The sequence below is a fragment of the Leucopleurus acutus genome (assembly GCF_964270905.1).
Source record: "Leucopleurus acutus genome assembly, chromosome: 14".
NCBI classification, from domain to species: domain Eukaryota; kingdom Metazoa; phylum Chordata; class Mammalia; order Artiodactyla; family Delphinidae; genus Leucopleurus; species Leucopleurus acutus.
In genome coordinates, this window is record NC_139156.1 from 560,612 (window position 1) to 580,117 (window position 19,506).

At 63.3% G+C, this 19,506-nt stretch overlaps 1 protein-coding gene across 2 annotated transcripts in view; it reads right to left on the bottom strand.

The window, feature by feature from the left end:
- KNDC1 (kinase non-catalytic C-lobe domain containing 1) overlaps window positions 1-19,506 on the bottom strand; it is a gene marked incomplete at both ends in the record, with an annotated part of 57,056 nt that overhangs the window by 280 nt on the left and 37,270 nt on the right. Inside the window, 15 exons of one of the 2 annotated variants that reach the window (XM_082854038.1) lie at window positions 973-1,130; window positions 1,818-1,877; window positions 1,962-2,084; window positions 4,934-5,084; window positions 5,299-5,381; window positions 5,925-6,128; window positions 6,612-6,791; window positions 6,865-7,012; window positions 7,625-7,738; window positions 9,253-9,473; window positions 9,656-9,753; window positions 9,823-9,916; window positions 12,649-12,678; window positions 17,504-17,853; window positions 18,599-18,714. In XM_082854038.1, the coding sequence (XP_082710164.1) occupies window positions 973-1,130; window positions 1,818-1,877; window positions 1,962-2,084; window positions 4,934-5,084; window positions 5,299-5,381; window positions 5,925-6,128; window positions 6,612-6,791; window positions 6,865-7,012; window positions 7,625-7,738; window positions 9,253-9,473; window positions 9,656-9,753; window positions 9,823-9,916; window positions 12,649-12,678; window positions 17,504-17,853; window positions 18,599-18,714 (2,130 nt within the window). Of the gene's footprint in view, window positions 1-972; window positions 1,131-1,817; window positions 1,878-1,961; window positions 2,085-4,933; window positions 5,085-5,298; window positions 5,382-5,924; window positions 6,129-6,611; window positions 6,792-6,864; window positions 7,013-7,624; window positions 7,739-9,252; window positions 9,474-9,655; window positions 9,754-9,822; window positions 9,917-12,648; window positions 12,679-17,503; window positions 17,854-18,598; window positions 18,736-19,506 lie in introns of both variants that reach the window. The other variant, XM_082854037.1, reaches the window with a different exon arrangement.

The following is a 19,506-nucleotide window of genomic DNA, read 5'->3' on the forward strand; positions in this document are numbered from 1 at the left end:
CAGCGTCTGCAGCTGGTGGGTTCCCAGCCTGCTGTCAGGCACTGTCCCAACCAGGCCGCGTCAAAGTCCAGACTCAGAGGGACCAGTCCGCCCTGGACCCTGAGGAGGCCTGACCGGTCTCCACCTGACTGCCGTGTGGCTGATGAAGTGGGGGGAGAGGATAGAGTGGGGTGAAAGGTCACGGGGGGAGGGTCTCCCTGGAGACAGGGTGGCACTGTCCTGAAGGGCAGTGCGGGCCTGGAGCTCCTAAGGAGCGGCCGGCCCCAGGGTGGGCTTCCGAGGCCAAAAGGAGCCGCGATCGCCTTTGGCCAGGAGTGTCTGAGTCCCTGGCAGGGTCGTGGTGGTGGTCGCCACCGACAGCTCCCCAGTCTGCCCCTCCCAGGTGGGTCCGCAGGTGTGCCGGGCAGTTGAACGGTGGGGACTGACTGAATCCTCCGGACAGCTTTACGGAGGGGCCCCGAGGGGGACAGCAGAGGCAGGGAGAGAGGGCAGATGTGGCTCGGGGGGTCAGGGAGGGTGGTCGCACAGAGGTGGCGTTCTGGGTGCACCTGGATCTCCCAGGAGGAAGGGAGGTCACGGCAACCTTGGGGCCGCGTTTGGGGCCGTGGACGCTGGACTGTGTGAATTGTGTACCCCTTGTCTGTGGAGAAGGAGGCGGCTGGAAGTCAGCCAGGGGAGAGGGTGTGGAGGCCTGGGCTGGGTGAGGGCTGCGTGAGGGGCAAGGCGGCCCAGGTCTCAGAGGAACAGGAGAGATGGGGGCGGCCCCTCACCTGGCTCGCTCACCTGTGGGCCCCTTACCTGGCTTGTTCTAGCTGTTGGGTCCCCCACCTGGCTTGTTGCAACTGTGGGCCCTTCACCTGGCTTATTCACCTGTGGATCCCTCACCTGGTTTGTTTTACCTGTGGGCCCCCTCACCTGGCTCGCTCACCTGTGGGCCCCCTCACCTGGCTCGCTCACCTGTGGGCCCCTCACCTGAGCTTGCTCCACCTGTGGGCCCCGTTGGTCATGGTGAAGCCCCCTGTCTCCAGCTGCTGGATGTGCATGGCCAGGAGGTGGGCTGAGGGCAGGGTGGGCTGGGCCCTGAAGCGCCGTCCTTCCATCAGACACAGGCTGTCGCTCTTCAGGAAGACCTGGGGCGCAGCCAGGGGCGTGGGCGGGGGGTGGGGGGACGGACAGGTGAGAGGTCAGCCCAGGTGCCCAGCAGTGCTGCACGGGGGCTACGGCACCCCGGTTTATCAGTCAGTCCAAAGTGTGCCTTGGCTCTGGGGCTGGGGAGAGTGCAGGTGTCTAAAGCTTGCGGACACAGAAAGAACACTGACCCCCACCAGAAAGCCGTGCGCTTCCTGCTGCTGGTGGCAAATTCCTCTCCAGAAAAGAGCCAGGTGACCCCACTGCCCAAGTTAGACTGGGAGCCTGGCTGGCCGGCCGCAGAGACCCCTGGGTGTGGTGGCAACCGAGGATACACAACAGTCCCCCCACCGGCGCGCGCTGTGTCTGGGGCCGGCTGCAGGCCGCCCCTGCCTCCTCAGTCTGGGAAACGCCCCTCATCCCGAGGGCGTGTCCTCGTTTAGGATCTCATGAGGGGCGGCCAGGAGGCAGGTAGGTTGGCCAAACTCAGGCAGGGCCTCAGGGCACCTGCACCCCAGGCTGGAATCACGGCCCTGGAGCAACCCTGCCACCTCTGCCCAGGTGAGCGACTGAGGCCCCAGGGGAGATGATGGGGGGGCCGTGAGGAGGGCGCCACGATGCAGGATCTGCCGGGCGATCCCCCCCTCCCCCGGGACGTGAGCTGCCCAGGACCTCACGCAAAGGGGTACCTCCACGGCTTTCAGCTCCTCCATGACCTCTGCTATCTTTGCGGGTAGAATTCTCCAGGCCTAAAATAAAAGCACAGGTGAAACTCCTACAGCCCTGTCTGTGCCCACTGCGTGGCTGCAGCCAGGCCCCCCCGGGTGACTCACAGGGGACTGTCGCACGGCCGGGTGCTCCAGGCCGCCCAGGATCTGCATGGCTGTTGCGAAGTTCCTCTGCTCGTAGCAAGACTTCGCGATCAGCAGAAATTTGGAGAGCAGGTTCACCTGCAGCTGAAACCAGAGAACAAGACGCTCAGCGTCCTCCGTCTCAGACGAGGGACGGGGCACAGGGGCCAGTGTCAGGGTGCAGGGCGGTGCGCCCACCTCCGTGCAGGGGAGGGCGTCGGGGGCCCAGAAAACCAAGGCACAAAGGTGTGCCAAGTCCATCTCACTTCTCTCCCGGGACAAATCTCTGCTCAGGACAAATGGGGGGAGCGGGAAGGGCACCCCCGCTCGGGGAGATGGAGCTGAGGTGTCCAGAGGCAAATGGGGAGCCGGTTTCAGCTTGTCGTCCGCCCAGCCGAGTCCACGGTGGGACGGGGTTGCAGCGCCTCAGGGGCCGCTGGTCGGCAGGGCAGATTCACCGGATTTGATGGGAACACCCCACGGCAGCCCCTGCTACCCCAGTGGGATTCTCCTCTCCGAGCAGACCTGAGGGGCCTGCCTCACGGCCCCACAGTTAGCGTGTGGATTTTACACAGTTCCAGCAACTTCCAGAAGGTTCTGGAGAATTCAGCTGATCCCTCATTTCAGAGCTGCCTCACCCTGTGGACTGTCGCCACGGCCAGGGACATCCTTCAGGTGGGAACATCGCCTGCGGGTCCCAACCAGACACCCTTCTCCTGGGCTTGACCCTTGTCTGGGTCACAGGACGGGCCCTGGGGTCACTCAGCACCGTTGCCTCCCAGCTGTCTGGCTCGAGTGCCTCTTAAAGGATCTTGAAAAACATCTACCCACTCCTGCTTCTTACGTTGACACCTCGTCATTTTCCTCACAGGTTCAGATGGATGTGAAGTAGGCGATTTCCAGCCCGTCCAGGCAGAGCTGTCCGCTCACGGCTGAGCCTCGTACCGGTCAGGTCAGGTCACACGGTGGGTCTGCTCTTGTGACCGGCGTCCTGCCCTCCGGGCTCAGCCGTCGTGGCCTGTGTCCCCATCTGGTTCCCTCGTGGGGCTGAATGTTTTCACAGGGTGGGTGATGCCCCACGTTGTTCATCCGTTCGTGCATCACCGGATATGAGGTTGCCTCCTGCTCTTGGCTGTCGTGTTCCGTCACTTTTACACCTGTCTGATGAAGCCGGGTCCCACCATTATTCATCTACAAAGAGGGAAGCTTTTCTTGAAGGTGAGAAACTTCACAGTTTCCTTTTCTCCTTGACCTTGTGTTTGCACTGTCTCGCCCCACTCCGCCACCCCGGGATGTGATCTGGAAGGAACGCACTGTTACCACTGAGGGCTTTTACTAGTCTTCCATTACATTCTCCGGCTCAAAATTTGAGTTTTGACAAATTTTTCTGAGAGCAGAGTTTACGAATGTAGAAGTCAGCCTCCGGGTTGTGCCGGCAGCATGGTGAGGGGCCCAATGCGTGGAACAGCGCGTCAGACCTTGATCAGCGTGTTCGCCGAAGGTGCCCACGTGGCTTCCTGAGAACTCCTGGCGCTTTCTCCGCTCGGCCCCTGCGCTGTCCTGTCCCTGCTGAGGCGGAACTGCCCCGTGAACAGTCCTCCCTCCGACCTCTGCTCACAGGGACGGGGGAGCCGTTCACGCAATGGGGAGAGTTTGGTCACTGCAACAGTGGTTCCTTCCCGCCAGGCGCTGACCCCGGGTGCGTCCCAGGTGGGTCTGAAGACCGTTCCGTCCTGTGGCCTGGGGACGCTGGCGCCCCTTCGTGGTGACCTGTGGGCGGGGCAGCTGCAGAGGCTCTGGGGTGAGGACTCCCTGGCAGCCGAGGTCCCCTGGGAAGCCCGAGCACCCAGGCCTCGTGTGATACCCCTGATCGGAAGCTGCACTTTGATGTCTCTCATGATAACGTCGTGGATCGGAACAAACCGGGTCGGGGAGGGGGCCAGGCCACATCCTGGCAGAAGTGAGGACGGGTCAGTCTGTCAGCTGCTAAACCCTTAAAGAAAATTCTCCGGAAAAGGGGAAAGAGTGGAAAACTCGGCATTTGTTCATGGGCCTTGGGGTTGCCCCTAGGGGCTTGGGGGACACAGAGGAAACTAGAAAAGGAAAGACAGTGCAGAGGCTCCTAATGCCAGAACGGGCACGTCCGGGCTTCACCGTCTCTCGGGGAGTTGGTGGCCACGGTGGGCTCTGGGGCAGCTCCTGGGACAGAACAGGGTCCCCCACCCTGAGCTCCCCCTTCGTGCTCAGCCCACTCCAGCGGCTCCTGCCCGGGGAGCTGATGCTTTGGGCCTGGGAGGCAGTGGGCGTGCACCCGCGGGAAGGGGCCGGGTGACACAGCAGGAGCCCCGTGGTTCCCACTGGTTCTTCCACGTGGCCACGCCCTACAGGCAGGACCCTGTGACCCCCGCCTGCGTCTGGCCTCCGGCGGAAGGACGTCCGAGGCCCTGGCAGCAGTGTGCTCGCTGGGCGCACTCGGGGGTGCTAGGCCCACCTGCTGCCCCTCCTGCCTGGGTGGGACCTGAGGGAGGTGCTGGCCCTGAAGCAGGGGCGTCGGTCCAGGCCGAGGCCTGTGGGACCCAGAGGAACCTCCCCTTGATGGGACCACTGACCAGTGTTTCATTTGTTCCACAAACTGGCCGAGGACACACATGCACCCGTGCTGTTGTGACAGTGGCCACAAGAGCTCAGGCCAGCGGGCCAGTTCCCGGCCCTGGGTCGCGACCGAGGCAGGAGGAGTGTGGGAGCACGCGGGGGCCGCGTTAGTGTGTGTGTGACGCCGCGTCCAGCTGTGAGCGGGGGTGTGCCTGCGTGAGGTCTGCGTGTCCGCGCTGCGGGGACAGGCCTGGGTGGGCCTGGAGCCCCCGTGCACCCCCAGCAGGGGGGGTCTCCCAGGGAGGTGCCCTTGCTGCCAGCAGCCCCGACTCTGTGCTGGGGCCAGAGCTGAGGGCACCAACCTTGGAGGTGTGGCTGGTCACGATTTCGGCGGCCACCCAGGTGCTGACGTCGTCTGCGCTTCTCAGAAGCTGTAACAGGTACGTGTCCTGGACGTAGCTGGGCAGAAATAAGCTGCAGGTTTCGGCCGACAGAGACCCGGAGGAGCTGGCTCTGCAAGAGACGCAGGCGCACGTCCCAGCCAGGCCCCGGGTGGCGCCCGGCCCAGGAGGCTGGCGGGACGGGCCCTGCGAGGCGGGGGGCCAGCCGCGCACTGCAGGCGTCGCCCTTGCACTGGGCGTGTCCAGGAGACGCTTGGGTGAGGCCCCAAGGCCCTCCGGCCAGCCCTGCATCCCAGGCTTCTCTGACAGCCACGCCGGACACTCACTTGGGGACGGCCACACTTTTGTCCGTGACGCCCAGGGCCCGAGAGTTTAAGAAGTGGACGGGGTGGCACTTGTGAAACAATTCCTGCCGGGGACAAGGACGCAGAGGTCAGGCAGAGCCGGGGCCCAAGGGGGGACGGGGGGCACGGGAGTCACAGGGCTGGGCCCCCAGGGACTCTGCACGGCCACCCAGACAACAGTGGCGGGGGGGGGTGATGGGGGCCCAGGATGCCTGGGGGCCTGGGAAGGGGCAGCTGGGGGCTGGGCACCCAGTTTCAGGAGGGAGGGCCTAGCACACGCGGCTCCCCGCCCGGCCCGCAGGGCAGGGCGCCCTCCAGCACGCAGGGTGTGTGTGTGTGTGTGTGTGTGTGTGTGTGCCCTGTGGGACCTCGTGGGGCCTGTGCACCTGGCGCTCTCTTGCTGAGGGCCTTCAGCGCCCACCCTTGCCCGCTGCCGCAGCGTCAGCCCCCGCCCTCACCTGCTGCAACAGTGTCAGCCCCCGCCCTCACCTGCTGCAACAGTGTCAGCCCTGCCCTCACCTGCTGCAACAGTGTCAGCCCCCGCCCTCACCCGCAGCGTCAGCCCCGCCCTCACCCGCTGCCGCAGTGTCAGCCGCCCCCCCCCCCACCTGCTGCAACAGCGTCAGCTGGCTGAAGAGCTGGTGGGTGCTGTACTCGGTCAGGAAGTAGGGCCCCTTCTCGCTGGCCCTGGCATAGGGGCCGTAGAAGTCCTCGAAGAAGCAGGGCTTGGGCAGGGCGGATGCGATGCTGTACTGGCGCTCCTTGTGGGGCAGCGCCAGCCCGTTGCCCCGGGACAGCCGCCAGGGGAAGCTCTGCAGGGCAGGAAGACCAAGCCCCGGAGGGTCCCGTCCAGGTTAGGGCGGGGTGGGGGGTGGGCCCAGGCCCAGGCCCTCGCAGCCTGGCTCAGCTAGAGCCACGTGGCAAATCCCTCCCGCCCGCAGCCGTGCTGGGTCGAGGACGCCTGTCCTGGTCATTTCATGGATGGGGCTGTCTGCACGCATCATGGTGAGGTTCCCTCAACCCTGCTCCCGTACCAGGCCGTTTCCCGGCCCCGCCTTGGCCCCAGAGTCAGGGAGGCGGGGTGCTCTGAGCCCCTGGCTGGCCCTCTGCTGTCCTTGTCCAGGGCCAGAGGGCTGGTGCCCAGGACCGGCAACACAGGGAGCGCGTGCCCGTTTGTGCACGTGTGCCTGTCCGTGTGTGTGTGTACCAGGGCACGTGTGTGTGCACATGAGCACAGGAGTGTGTGTGCCTGCGTAGGCGGTGTCCCCACGCCGGCTCCCCGGGAAAGGCCGCACCTTCCGGGAGATGCCGTCCTCTGAGAGCCTCTTCCACAGGGCGTTGAGGGGCCTGGCGGTGTCCTCCGCCTCCTTGGGGTCCTGCAGGTCTGTGCTGCGTGGGGTGCCCTCAGCCCGCCGCTCGGTGCCCACCTCCAGGAGGCTCAACAGGGGCTCTGCGGAGCCGTCCAAGGGCAGGATCTGGGCAGAAGCACGCGGGGTCGCCCGCTGCTCCAGAGGGGCGGTGGCCCCGCTCCCCGAGCCGCGCCCTCACCTGGGAGGCGAGGTAGTCCTGGAGCCTCCCCAGGAGCCCGGCGTCCCTCCTGAAGTCCACGGCATAGCAGTCCTCCAGCCAGGCCTGCAGGAGGCAGAAGCTGCGCCTGTAGATCTTGGAGGAGGTGGAGGTGGGATCCTGGTGGGCCCTGGGGACAGATGGAGGCCTGAGCCATGCAGGTCACCCGCGCCCGCCTGGCGTTGCACCCACGCCAGTGTGTGCATGGGGGTCTGAGCGCTGGGGTCTGAGCCCGCCCACCTGGTGCCCGTCCTGGAGCCCCTGCCACCCTCACAGACGGCACCCAGGGGCTGGAAGGCGTCCCGAGAGGCAGGGCGGGAGCCCTGCTCCGCGTGTGGGGAAGCAGGGGGCTGGGGTCTCCCGTGAGTCCCTCCCCTCCCAGGGCTCCTGGCCTGGGCTTGTGTGGAGTGTGGGGGGCAAGGACAGGCCAGCTCAGAGGGCCAGAGCACGTCCAGCACTGCCCACCACCCCTTCCCTTGTTGACCCCACCTGCCGGCTGAGGCCCGCGGGACCCTCCCTGCCCCCCAGCTGCCCTCCCCCAGCCCACGGGCCTGGCGCTCACCGTCTTCCCACGTGTCCCAGCCCCCGCCCTCGGCCTCCCCCCTCCCCAGCCGCCGGCCCCTCCTGACACTCCTGCCCCTTTCCCGTGGCCCGTCTGCGCCCCGCTCCCCTTTTCTGCCCTCGCCTGGGCCTTCCCGGCGGCTCTGGCTCTGGCCTCGTCCTCGTCAGGGTCGGCGGGTACCTGGACAAGGTGCTGCTGATGCGGTCCAGCAGGAAGTGCAGGAAGTCGTGGGGGCTGCAGAAGTACCGGAAGGTGTACAGGAACTGCTGCACATAGCCCTCCAGGAAGGCGTCGCTGCGGGGAGAGGGCAGTCAGCTGCCAGGACGCGGCCCGGCTCCCCCAGTCCCGCCGTCCCGGGGTGGGCGCACACGGGTGCATGTGCGCGTGAGCCCCTTGCCAGGAGGGAGGCCAGCAGGAGCGCCGCTCAGAAGTAAGTGGGGGGAGCAGTGGTCACGTTAGAAATCCCTGGATGTTGTGAGCCCGAGGACTTTGGTAACATCCGTTGTTAAGGCCTCACTGTGTCCTTTAGAAACGATTCGGAAAGCTGAGCTGGAGCAGTGGCCCAGCCCCAGCCGGAAATCGCTGGGTTAGGAGACAGGCCACTGAGGGCGGGAGGGTCCCCCACCTCTGGGTGCAGGGAGCCAGGGCAGCGAGAAAGAGGTGGGGGTCCAGGAACGAGGGAGCCTCTTCCTGGGACATTGCAGCCTGGCTCAGGCTGGAGACTAGGCAGCCCGGGTTCAGCATCCCGCAGAGGGGACACCCGCGGGGTCTGCAGGGATGAGCCCACGCCCCCTCGGAGATGCCGTGCTCACACAGGATGCGCGGCACGCTCTGTGATACCGGTGCGCATGCACGCGCTCTCATCTCCTGGAAAGCACAGTGCCTGTGGCGGCGTGTGACAGCCCACGTTGCAGAGGAGGCCGGAGTCTGAGGGGTAGCCTGGAGCCCCGCGAGCAGGAGCCCCAGTCAGCCCACCTCGGGGGAACGAGCCGGGGAGCAGGGAGAGTCAGCTGCCCCGGGAGGGTCCCCGCTCCCCGCTGGCTGCCAAGAGCCAGCAGTCTGGGGTCACCACAGCCTGCAGCCCGAAGACCCCAGGGGCTCCGACGTGGTGTCATGAGTCCCTAAAAGTCAACACTGGGGTGAGGTCTGTACCCAGCCCTGATGGGGGCCGGGCCCTGGAGGAGGCCGCCCTGTGCCCAACAACCAGGTGGAGCTGGCGGGACAGACGGAGGGATGGCAGGGTTGGGTGTGGCCCGGGGGCCCCTGTGATCCTGGACGGAGGGGCCTGGCCCTTCCCGCAGTAGGTGAGCCCGCGCACCTGCATTATTAGGGGATCCCGTGAGCCTAAGCCCTGCTGATGCCCAGAAACGCTGCAGAGAGCTGGCTGGGGCCAACCTCACCACAGCCCCAGGGAGCCCAACATTAACTATGGGGTGTCTGACTTAGGAAAGCGGATGGGGTCCAGGTGCCCCTGAAGCTCCCGGCTGCGTTCAGATTCAGAAGCCCACCGGGCTGTTAGTCACAGTGGCCGCACACCTGACCCAGACGCCCAGGTCCACAGGTGCGGGTCCGGTAGGGCCCGTGGCCCTGAAGCCACTCGGCCAAGGACCTGGAGGCCAGTGGGAGCTGACACAGGCGACTTAGAGGGAACTTTCTAGATAAAAGTGCAAACCCGTCTCGGATGAGGGCAGGTGAGAGTTCTCACCTCTTTCACCCCCTGCCCCGCACCGCAGGGCCTATTTGTTTTCTCCCTGCTTTTGTCTCCGAAGGCCTGGGGGGCACAGAGACGCCCTCCCTCCCTGCTGCACCTGGAATAGAGGTAGGCCATGAGCCCCAGCGGCGTGCCAGCCTGCAGGACGCGGGCCTTCCTCTGCCGGCCGCCACGCGGGCGCTTGCTGGCGTTGTAGAAGATGAGGGAAGAAGACTCGTCCAGGGGGCTGAAGTCCAGTGTGTCGCAGGGGGCGGCCGCGATGTTCACGATCACGGGCAGGGCGCAGGGCTCCAGGCCCCACCGCTCCGCGTACATGACCTGGGGCGCGAGTCAGCACTGTCGGGTTGACCTGCTGCCAGGTCACCCCGCCCCTGACCCGGGGGGCGGGGTGGCCTCTCGGCAGGGGGGTGTATGTTTTCACAGGGACCGATTTCCAAGGTTTCAGCGGGAGGAGCCCTGTGAGCGCCAGGCCTCTGGATGGAGGGGAGCGGGGACCTTGCCTGTAGGTACTTCTTGACCAGCCCGAGGAACTGCACCTTGGACCTCATCTCTTCCAGCTGCCCCTTCAGTTTGGACAACATGGTCTTCACCTCCGAGCCTGAGGGCGGGCAGAGTCAGCCCAAAGCGGCCCCCAACCCCGGCCCCGGCCCACGTCCAGCGAGGCTACCTTTGTTCCGCTTCTCCTTCTGTAAGAGCTTCTGGTAGAACTTGAGGGTTTTCCGGAAGTTTCTCTTCTCTATCATGAGCTGCTGCTCCAGCTCCTGGAGAGGAAAGAGCCATGAGCCCCAGGCGCCCACCCCTCGGTAGTTCAGGGGAAGCAGGTTTGCACGCAGGACCCCGACGCTGGCCGTCGGGAGAGAGAAGGGATATCTGCGTCTGGTCAATGGAACCGGACATCCAGACAGGTTAGCAAATGTCTCAGTAAACTAATTGGGAAGAACCAGATGCGATGGACTCGCTTAAAAAACAAGGCCAAATGTGTGAGGCAGCGGTGTCAGCCTCTCCTAACGCCCCCAGGTGGCCTGCCCCCACCAGCCGCCCAGGAGGAAAGGTGGGCAGAGCGGGGTGGGGTGCGTCCACTGCCGGTGGGTCCGGGCCACGGAGGGCCTGCCTTCCAGTGAGATATGCAGGCAGCACGCCCACTGTTGGGGGCCGGGGGGCCTAGGTCCATGCCTCCTGTGCTTTCTCTGGCCCTGGGGACTGGCCTCCGGTGGGGTCTTCAGGGCAGGTCCACACAGCAGGTGGTGGCTGTCCTCACGGGCACGAGTGGTCCTGAGGCCTCTCTGTGGTCCCAGGCACACCCCCTGAGATCCCCACCCCACGCTTGGCCTCTGCCCCTCAGGACCCCCGTTGCGGTGCAGCCCGAGCCTACCCCTGTGGGCCAGGGTGCCTCCCGAGCCCCCCATGAGCTCGGCCGCCCTGCTCTGAACATGAGGTTTGGACACGCCCAGCGTCGCAGACCCCACTTGACCCATCAAGACCGTCCCCCCCGAGCCCACCGTGTGGCCCCCTTGAGCCCCTGCTGCCCACTCGGTGCTTCCGTCCAGAAACCCAAAGACAGCGGGGGCTTCAGCCAGGCCAGGTCTCCACAAGGGAAGCGAGACCAAGACTTGCAGGCTGCAGGGGAGCCGAGGGCGCCCCAGTTCTGCTTCGTGTGCCCAGCACGGCGGGTCCCAGCCCCTTGCTGCAGGGTCTGCGTGTTCTCCTCTCACATGGGGGGAGGGAAGCCCTGGGGGCCGGACTGCCCCCTTCAGGGGTGGGAGAGGAGCCCGTGATTCTGGGGCAGGAGTGGGCTCTGGGAAGCCTTGGGGGTGCCTGTGAGCTGGCCCCTGGGTTCTGGTGGGTCTTCTGCTGGGACCTTGAGGCGGACAGGCCACAGACAGGGGCTGGGCTGGGGGCAGAGGCCAGGGGCTCGCTCAGACCCCTGGGGAGACCACTTGCTGTTAACACGAGGGTCAAGGTGACCCCCCAGGTCCTAGTCGGCCGTGCTTGGAGAAGCTCTACCCTGACAGCCGAGCATCTGGGCATTCGTTCTGGGGTGTCTGATCACACGCAGTCCAGACAAGGTTCCCCCATGCCATCGTCCCACAGCGATGGACTTAGCTTTGTCGAGAGCGTCTATTTCTGGACAGTTCTGTGACACTTTTACTTAAACACCCGAATCCCTTCTGTCTGGTGGTTTCACTGAAAACCGGTGGTTCACGTGGTCGTCCTTGTCCACGTGCTAGTGTTTTAACGACGGTCGTAGGCAGCCCCACGGGGCGGGGGGGGGGGACTCCAGGCCAGGGCAGCTGGGGGGCAGGGGCCATGCCTCGGGGCTCGGCAGTAGGCGAGGTGGCCCCGTGCCATCACCCTCTGCTGCCCGGCATTGTCTCGGCGAGGCCCAAGGGTCTGCACGGCTCCCCCTCCCCCATGCCTGCTACGTGGTGGCCCTGGCTTCCCGAGGACGGTGGCGGGGACCCCGGCCTGTGTTCCAGGGCACAGCTCAGGTCCAGCCCTTCACACCCGGGCCGCTGCCCAGATGCTGACTTGAGAAAACTCCCCAGCAGGGGCTTGCGGGCATGGCGGGGGCCGCCGTCAGTGCCTCCGTCACCTTGGTTTATAAAGCGTGAAGTCGGTCAGGGCCACTTCTCTCATCACTGAACTGCAGACTGACTCTCAGAAAAGGACCGTTTTGACTGATTTTAAGGATAAATCTACACGAACCAAGATTCACAGGGCGGTTGGTGTTAGCTGGTGTCACCCTCATGGCCACAGCCCGGCAGGCCCACAGGCAGGCGTGGCCCCCAGGCCGAGGCAGACTGGTAGGTCTAAATGAAATACTCAGAATCAGTTTGGTTTAGGTATTTCCTCCCGGCCTAACCCGACCAAGGGTTGTTCTCATAGAATTAAAAGAGCATCAGTTCACTGGACAAACAGATGAGGATGATCTGAGGCACAGTTTGGGCCCAGCGGCTACTGGACTTAACGTGGCCCTGAGGCGGATGAATATGAAGAAGTAAACAAATAAAACAGGAAGGAAGTTGGAAGACGAGACGCCAGAGACAGAGAGGGAGGAACAGACATCAGTGCCATCTGCCTAAGCGCTGGGAGCGAAGCCCGTGTGAGCTACAAGGCGAGCCGGGTGCTCTGACTGGCTCCCTCGGCCTGGGGGATGCCCACAGCGCTGGACACACAAAATCACGGCCAGGGCCATGGCTGCGCCCACACGCACGGCGGTGCCGGGTGGACAGATGCTGCTGTGTGGTCAGCGATGGGAGGAGCCGCCCGCTCGCCCTCCAGCTGCCCCGCCCACCCCAGCGCCTGGCCTGTTGTACGCGCACTCTCTCTTTGGGCAGCAAATGTGAAACATGTCCACTAGCTGTTTTATGCCTTTTGTGTTTTCTTGAGGCCCCTGTTTGAAAGAGACACAGCGGGTCTCAAAGAGAGTGTGGAACTGTGGCCGAGGTCACCCAACCCACCCGCGAGGCAGGGGAGGGCACAGGGCACTCACCTGTATGCACTCAGGTTCCAGGAGACACGCCTTCCCAGGTGAGCAGGAGAAAGGGAGAAACATGGTCACTGGACACCCTCCAGCGTTTCCCAGCCCACCTCACCCCCTCCGGATTGTCCCCCACGTGAGCCGCCTGCAGAGTGACGATGGGACCCAGTGTGGGAGCCTTGTCCCAACCACGGGATCATGAGCAAATAAGAACAGATGCTGGCCCAGCAGATCTGGGACCTGAGCTGGTCTCAGCGTCCACCTTCAAGGACGATCGACGTGCGATGCGGGGGGGGCACCCGGGGCTCACCTGTGGGCATGTCTCCCTCCAGGGAGCAGCCACCCCAGGATAGCATGGGATCGAGGACAGGCCCCTCGGCCCTAACCAGGCACCTGCACAGTGGACCCACTGGCACCACCGTCCACGGCCCTGAACACGACACAGGCTGATGACGGGGCTGCCTGTCCACAGGGGTCCACAAGGATGTGATGCTGCCGGCGAGCGTGACCTGTGACATCAGAGGTTGTGACCTGTGATGCCAGAGGATGTAACTTTTGATGTCACAGGACATGACCCGTGCCTTCAGAGGACACACAGGGACCAGTCCCCCACCCCGCCCAGCACTGTCGAGAGGAGGCTGTGGGCAAGCCCGCGTGGAGCTGCCTCTGAAGGGGCCCCGTCCTCCCTGGGGCTGGTGGCTGCTCCTGGGGTATGTGGGCTCCCAGCCCTGCCACTCGCCAGCCCTGGTCAGCAGGGGTCCCGTCTTGTGGTCCAGCTGAGGTCAGGGTGACAACACAGTGCTTCTGGTGGGACGCTGTGGACACCTGGGCTCGGAGTTGGGGGGAGCACGGGAAGCCCACCAAGGCTTGGGGACCCCCAGCGTCCCTTCCCTATTTAGATTCAGCTCCAGTGAGTCTGCAAGTTCATTTCACGCTCAAGTCCCCAGTGCTCACCCCTCCCGACTCATTAACCATGTTTTTATTTTGAAATTTCTTAATCGTGACACAATATACATAACACAAAATTTGCCATTGGACCATTTCTCATCGTGCAGCTCAGTGGCATCAGGTACATTCATTCACACCGCTGTGCAGCCATCGCCACCACCATCTCCGGACGTGTTTCATCTTTGCAAACTGACACTCTGTCCCCATTGAGCACCAGCTCCCAGCCCCTGGTTGACTGACTATTCCAGGGACCTCCTGTAAGTGGAATCGTGTAGTATTTGTCCTTTTGAACTGGCTTATTTCCCTTAGAATAATGTGCTTGAGGTTTGTTGCTGCTGCAGCAAGCGCCCGAGTTTCCTTCTGCTTTAAGGCTGAACGATATCCTTGGTGTGGATGGACGGCACGTTGCGAATCCATTCTTCCATTCGTGCACACTTGGGGTGTTTCCACCTTTTGGCTGTTGTGAATAACGCTGCTATGAACACAGGTGCACAAATATCTATTTGAGTCCCTGCTTTCAATTCTTCTGGGTGTATATTCAGACGCTGAACTGCGGGCTTACGTGGGAATTCTATGTTTAAATTTTTTGAGGCATTGCCACACTGTTTCCCACAGTGGCTGCACTATTTTACATTCCCACCAACGTGCACAAAGATTCTGATTTCTCCAAATCCTTACCGATGGCTGTTGTTTTCTGCTTTTTAAAAAAATCTTTTATTAATAGCCATCCTTTTTTTTTTTTTTTTTTTTTGCGGTAAGCGGGCCTCTCACTGCTGTGGCCTCTCCCGTTGCAGAGCACAGGCTCCGGACGCGCAGGCTCAGCGGCCATGGCTCACGGGCCCAGCCGCTCCGCGGCGTGTGGGATCCTCCCGGACCGGGGCACGAACCCGTGTCCCCTGCATCGGCAGGCGGACGTTCAACCACTGCGCCACCAGGGAAGCCCAACAGCCCTCCTAATGGGTGTAAAGTGGTAGCTCATTGCGGTTCTGACTTGCTTTTCCCTGATGACCAATGGCGTTGAGCATCTTTTCATGCGTTTTTTGGCCATTCGTATATTTTCTTTGTACAAATCTATTCAAGTCCTTCACTCGTGTTTTAATCAAGTTGTTTGTTTTGTTATTGTTGAGTTCATCAGTTCTTCAAATATTCTTGATACTAGCCTCTTATCAGATAGATGGTTTACAAGTATTTTCTTCCATTCCATAGGCTGCCTTTTCACTCTGTTGATGGAGCCCTTTGATGCACAGAAGGCTTTAACTTTGAAGCCAATCTGTGTTTTACTTCTGTTGCCTGCGCTTTTGGCATCATATCCAAGAAAGCATTGCTAAGCCCAACGTCATGAAGCTTTCCCTTATGTTTTCTTCTAAGAGTTTTATAGTTTTAGCTCTCATGTTTGGGTCTTTGGGTTTTTAGTTAATTTTTGTATATGGTGTAAGGTGCAGGTCCTGGTTCGGTGTTTTGCATGGGTTATCCGGCTTTCCCCGCATCATTTATTGAAAAGACTGTCCTTCCTTGTTGAATGGTCATGGCACCCTTATGTGTGATAGTTTGTTCCTGGGCTCTCTGTTCTATTTCACTGGTCTATACGTCTGTCTCTGTGCCTGTCCCACACTGCTTTGGTTACAGTAGCTTTGCAATAAGTTTTGAAATCAGAAGTGTGACTCCTCCAGCTTCGTTCCTTTTCACGATTATTTTGGCTGTTGGGGTCCACTTGGGATCCTGTATGAATTTTTAGGTGGGATTTCCTCTCTGTAAACGGCCGTCTCTCCCTCTTTCATTCGGCCGTCCGCATCGGCGTGGACACGTGGATGTGTGGACGCGTGGACGCACGGACGCGTGGACGCACGGACGCCCCACGCTGTGAGCCAGAGTTCAGTGCTGTGTTCTTGCTTTTACAGCTCGCGCCGCGGCCCCTGTGACGGCTGACACACCCTCTTCATTGTCTCGATCATTTCCTTACTTTCCGGCACCAGAGATGCTCCCGGCTCCTTTTTTTTTTTTTTTTGGTCCCAGTCCCAAGATCAGCCACTTCTCCAAGGAGCCCTGGTTCCTTTGATTGAGAACGGTATTAGAAACCAAGAACCAGGCACTAGGTGTACTCACTGCTGCTGGGGTGTCACTGCTTCCGGGCTCTCTCGGCTGACAGAACTAGGAGCTCTATGGGGGCACACTAGGCTGTCCCCCACCTCTTGTAACCACCTCCCTGCAAACGCTGTGCCCATGGACCCCTTCATGCCAGCCGAGACCCCAGGCTCCTCCGAAGCCTTCAGTGTCAGAGCGGCTCCATTTTGGGAGGACCTGCTCCATACTCGGTTACGAGGGCTGCACTTGTTTTGGGGTTGTCGTGAGCGCTGCCCCGTCGCTGATGCTGCACTCTGGCCTCTCATCAGCCTTGCGAGTCCCTTAACCGCCCCCCCCGCCCCCCACCTCCCCCGCCTCCTCCTCTGTGACGGCAGGCGGAGCAGTAGCACCCTGCCGCACTGGCACTCTCTGTGGAAGGCCGCTGGGGCCGGGACCACGACACTTAGTAACTTCGAGTGAGCTGCACTGTGCACAAATGCACAGCAAAGAAAGGGCACTGAAGTGGGAGGAAGGAGACCGGGCTCATGGGTCGGTAAGGGGGCCGGGGGCCACCCTCTCCTGGTCAGAGCTCTGGACTCCGACACAGAGGCATTGGGCTTCCCCAACCTGGATACTGCACTGGTGGGCCAGGGTGTCTGGTGGACGTCTGCCGTGCCAGCTGTCCTCACCAGTCCCCATGGGAGGCCTGAGTCCTTGCAGCCCCCCCACTCCCCCAGTGCACGACGCCAAGCACATTCGGGGCCCGGCTTTAAGGAAACCCGGAGGGGGCAGCACGATTCCCAAGCACACAGGCCCGTGCCCGGTGCTCCAGGCCCGAGGCATGCAGGTCTCTTTCTAGCTTGGGACTGAGTAACCAAGCGAGAAGGTTCGGACGGTGCTGAAATGAGTGGAGATGCAGCTCCTGGGGCTCACGGCTCGGAGGCTGCAGATGGTGCGGGTGGGGGCAGGAGTGGGACGCCAGGCCGCTGACAGCTCCCTCCTGTCTGCTACCCTGGGGCCCGGGCCCTGTGTGGCTGTGGCCCAAGTGGGAGCCCCTGGTCACGGGGGGAAGGATGCAGCCAGGTCAGGCCTGAGTTCTTGGCCACTCAGGAGTGGGGCTGCAGCCCAGGTCAGGGCTCCTGGTCACTGGGGGGCACACCCCCAACGGCACGGGCAGCAACCTTGGGTGCAGAACTCTGTGGGGCTGCCCTGCACACGGGCTGGCCAGGCCCGGACACTCTCCAGCCTAGGGCGTCCCCTCGCCCTGCTGACCCGGGAGGAGCCCAGGCTGCCCCTGAGCCGGGCGGCACGCAGACTGCGCTGCACACCAGAGACGCCCCTGGGGCCTGGCCCGAGTTGACCGCCACGGGCCAGGTGCTTCTGTGCTGCTTTTCATCTCGTGGTGCTGCCTGAGGGCTGACCTTGATGCCCAAACCCAACTGTGGTCACCAGCGTGAGGTAACCTCCTGCCACGTGTCCCCTGGTGGCCAAGGAGCCAGAACAGAGGAAAGCCGCCTCCTTTCCCAGACGGGGGTGGGGAACGCGTGCGGATGAGCACAGCCCCGGGAGGACACGCAGGGAGGGGCCCAGCCACGTGCAGATGAGCACAGCCCCGGGAGGACACGCAGGGAGGGGCCCAGCCAAGTGCAGATGAGCACAGCCCCGGGAGAACACGCAGGGAGGCGCCCAGCCAGCGTGGTGGCTGCTGGTGACCGACAGGCACCAGGGCTGGGAGACACGGGGGCCCTCCTGTCACCCGAGGTACTGGGAGCTCCAGCGTGAACCCGTCCTCATGCCCCACGGCGCCCTGGGGCCAAGCATCCTCCTTTCCAGCGGTGGACAGGAGCCCGGGACTCACCGGGCTCTGGGTATTGGCGGCGGGGCACCCGGCGGCCTTCTGCCTCGCCAGCTCCTTCACGTAGCAGTGCACGTCGGCGCTGAAGCAGTCGGCCTCGTAGAAGGCGCTGCACCAGCCGGGGCTGCAGCTCTGCAAGCCACCTGGGCCTGGGCTCACGGATGGGCCGCCCTCCGGGGGCCGGGCTAGCCGTGCCACTGCCTCAGAGCCCCCAGCCAGGCCCCCGCCCTGCTGCCGGGCCTCTTCTGCCTGGGGCTGCCCCCTCCCAGCTGCTACCGACTTCTGAGGCCGAAACCCCACCTCGAAGTTGCTCCGCGAGAGCTCGTCTGAGTCCATGCTCGGCTTTTCCTTCGCTGGACAGAGGAAGGGGGGCGGGTCACACGCGGCAACGTGGGTTCCCGGGGAAGAATCCGCCCCTGATTGCAGAGAGGCGACAGGTCCCTAGCAGGGGGCAGGAGGCCCCTCGGGATGGCCAGGTGGCCCCACCTCCGCTCCAGAGGAGCCGCAAAGGGTCCTCAGGGTCGGGGTCCCTCGGTCCCCTCCCAAATGGGCTGCCATGCAGGGCACAGTTGTGGCAGAGACCCGAGGGAACTCTGAACTGTCCGTAAGCAGACAAAGCAGAGAGTCCCCCAGGAACCAAGGGTCCCAGCTGGTCGTGAGCTGTTCCCTGGGCATCTCCATTTTGCTTTCCAGTTTCCCAAGCGTGCACACGGTATGGGGGGCTCTCACTGCCATCCTGTGTGTGACTGTAGTCACACAACCTAAAGGACATGGTCCCCAAAGCCAAGTCCCCCTCAGACCAGATTTGGAGAAATTACAGTTTTCAGTTATCAGGGAGTCCTGGCTCTGCATCTAGGAAGACACGCCTTAGGGTCTTTAAATGGCGCGTTTCCAAGAAAGAATGCAGAGCCCCCCATCACCAAGCTGCTGGCCCCAGCCCTTGCCCTTGCTGCCCACCTGGTGGCCTGGGGAGAATGACCCCTTCGCAGTACAGACCCCCCAGAGGAGGACGGGCCCTGCCCTTGGGACCCTGGAGAGACACAGGGTAACCTGGCCCCAAGGGTGGAGAAGACCCAGCTGTGGAGGGTCTCAACCCACAGCCCTCTGTCTCACCCGCTCCAAGATGTGAAGGCCTTTTGCTGGACGGTGAGCATGTGCTCGGAGCGCTGGTCCCACCGCTGCCCTTGGGCTGTGGCCCAGCCTCCTCGGAAGTGCTGCCATCAGAACGGAGGACACTGCAGGCACCCCCGGGACCCTCCCACAGGCTTACTAGAGGCTTCCCCTGGGAGCGAAGCGGGGGTGTCGGTGACCGAGGCCCCCCCCAGACCTCCAGGACGGCCTGGCCACAGGCCACAGACGTCACAGACACGGGCCCTTTAGCAGACAACTTTCTGGGCGTCCGCCTCTTGGGGTCCTTCGACGGCTCCCCCAGTGATGTGAAAATGCGGGGCTTGCCTGGGGTGGAGAGCAGGGTGTGCGCCGCCCCTGGGTGGGGTTCTGGGGACCAGGAGGGGGCGGGGACGGGGCTGCCGTGAGCTCGGGCGTCAGGGCGTCAGGGTGCTGGACCACTCCAGGCACAGGTCCCGCCCACCCTGCAACATGGCCCTCTGCAGCCCTCGGGAGGGGCTGGGCCAGGCCTGGCACTGAGGCGCCCCGGGCGCGTCCTGTGAAGGGTGGGGCCCAAGAGGGCTGGGGGAAGGGGCAGGAGAGGGAAGGTGCCTGCCCCCCTCCCTCCTGAGCTGTCACCTCATCTTCTACCGCCAGGAGGGGAGCTGGACGGGAGCAGGGGGGCGGGGGGGGGGCAGACGCTGGTCCCTGCAGGGGCCTCCCCGCAGCCAAACCCGGCCTCCGGGGCTCCGTTGCTCTGCCTCCTGAGCTGGTCCCAGGGAGGCGGACGTGCCTTCCGCGCCCTGTGACCCCACAAGGCCCCTCCTGCCAAGAGGAGCGCTTGCCTGAAGGAAGAGCTTTGGAAGCAGAGCGGGCCTCGGGCCAGGAAAGAGGGGCCC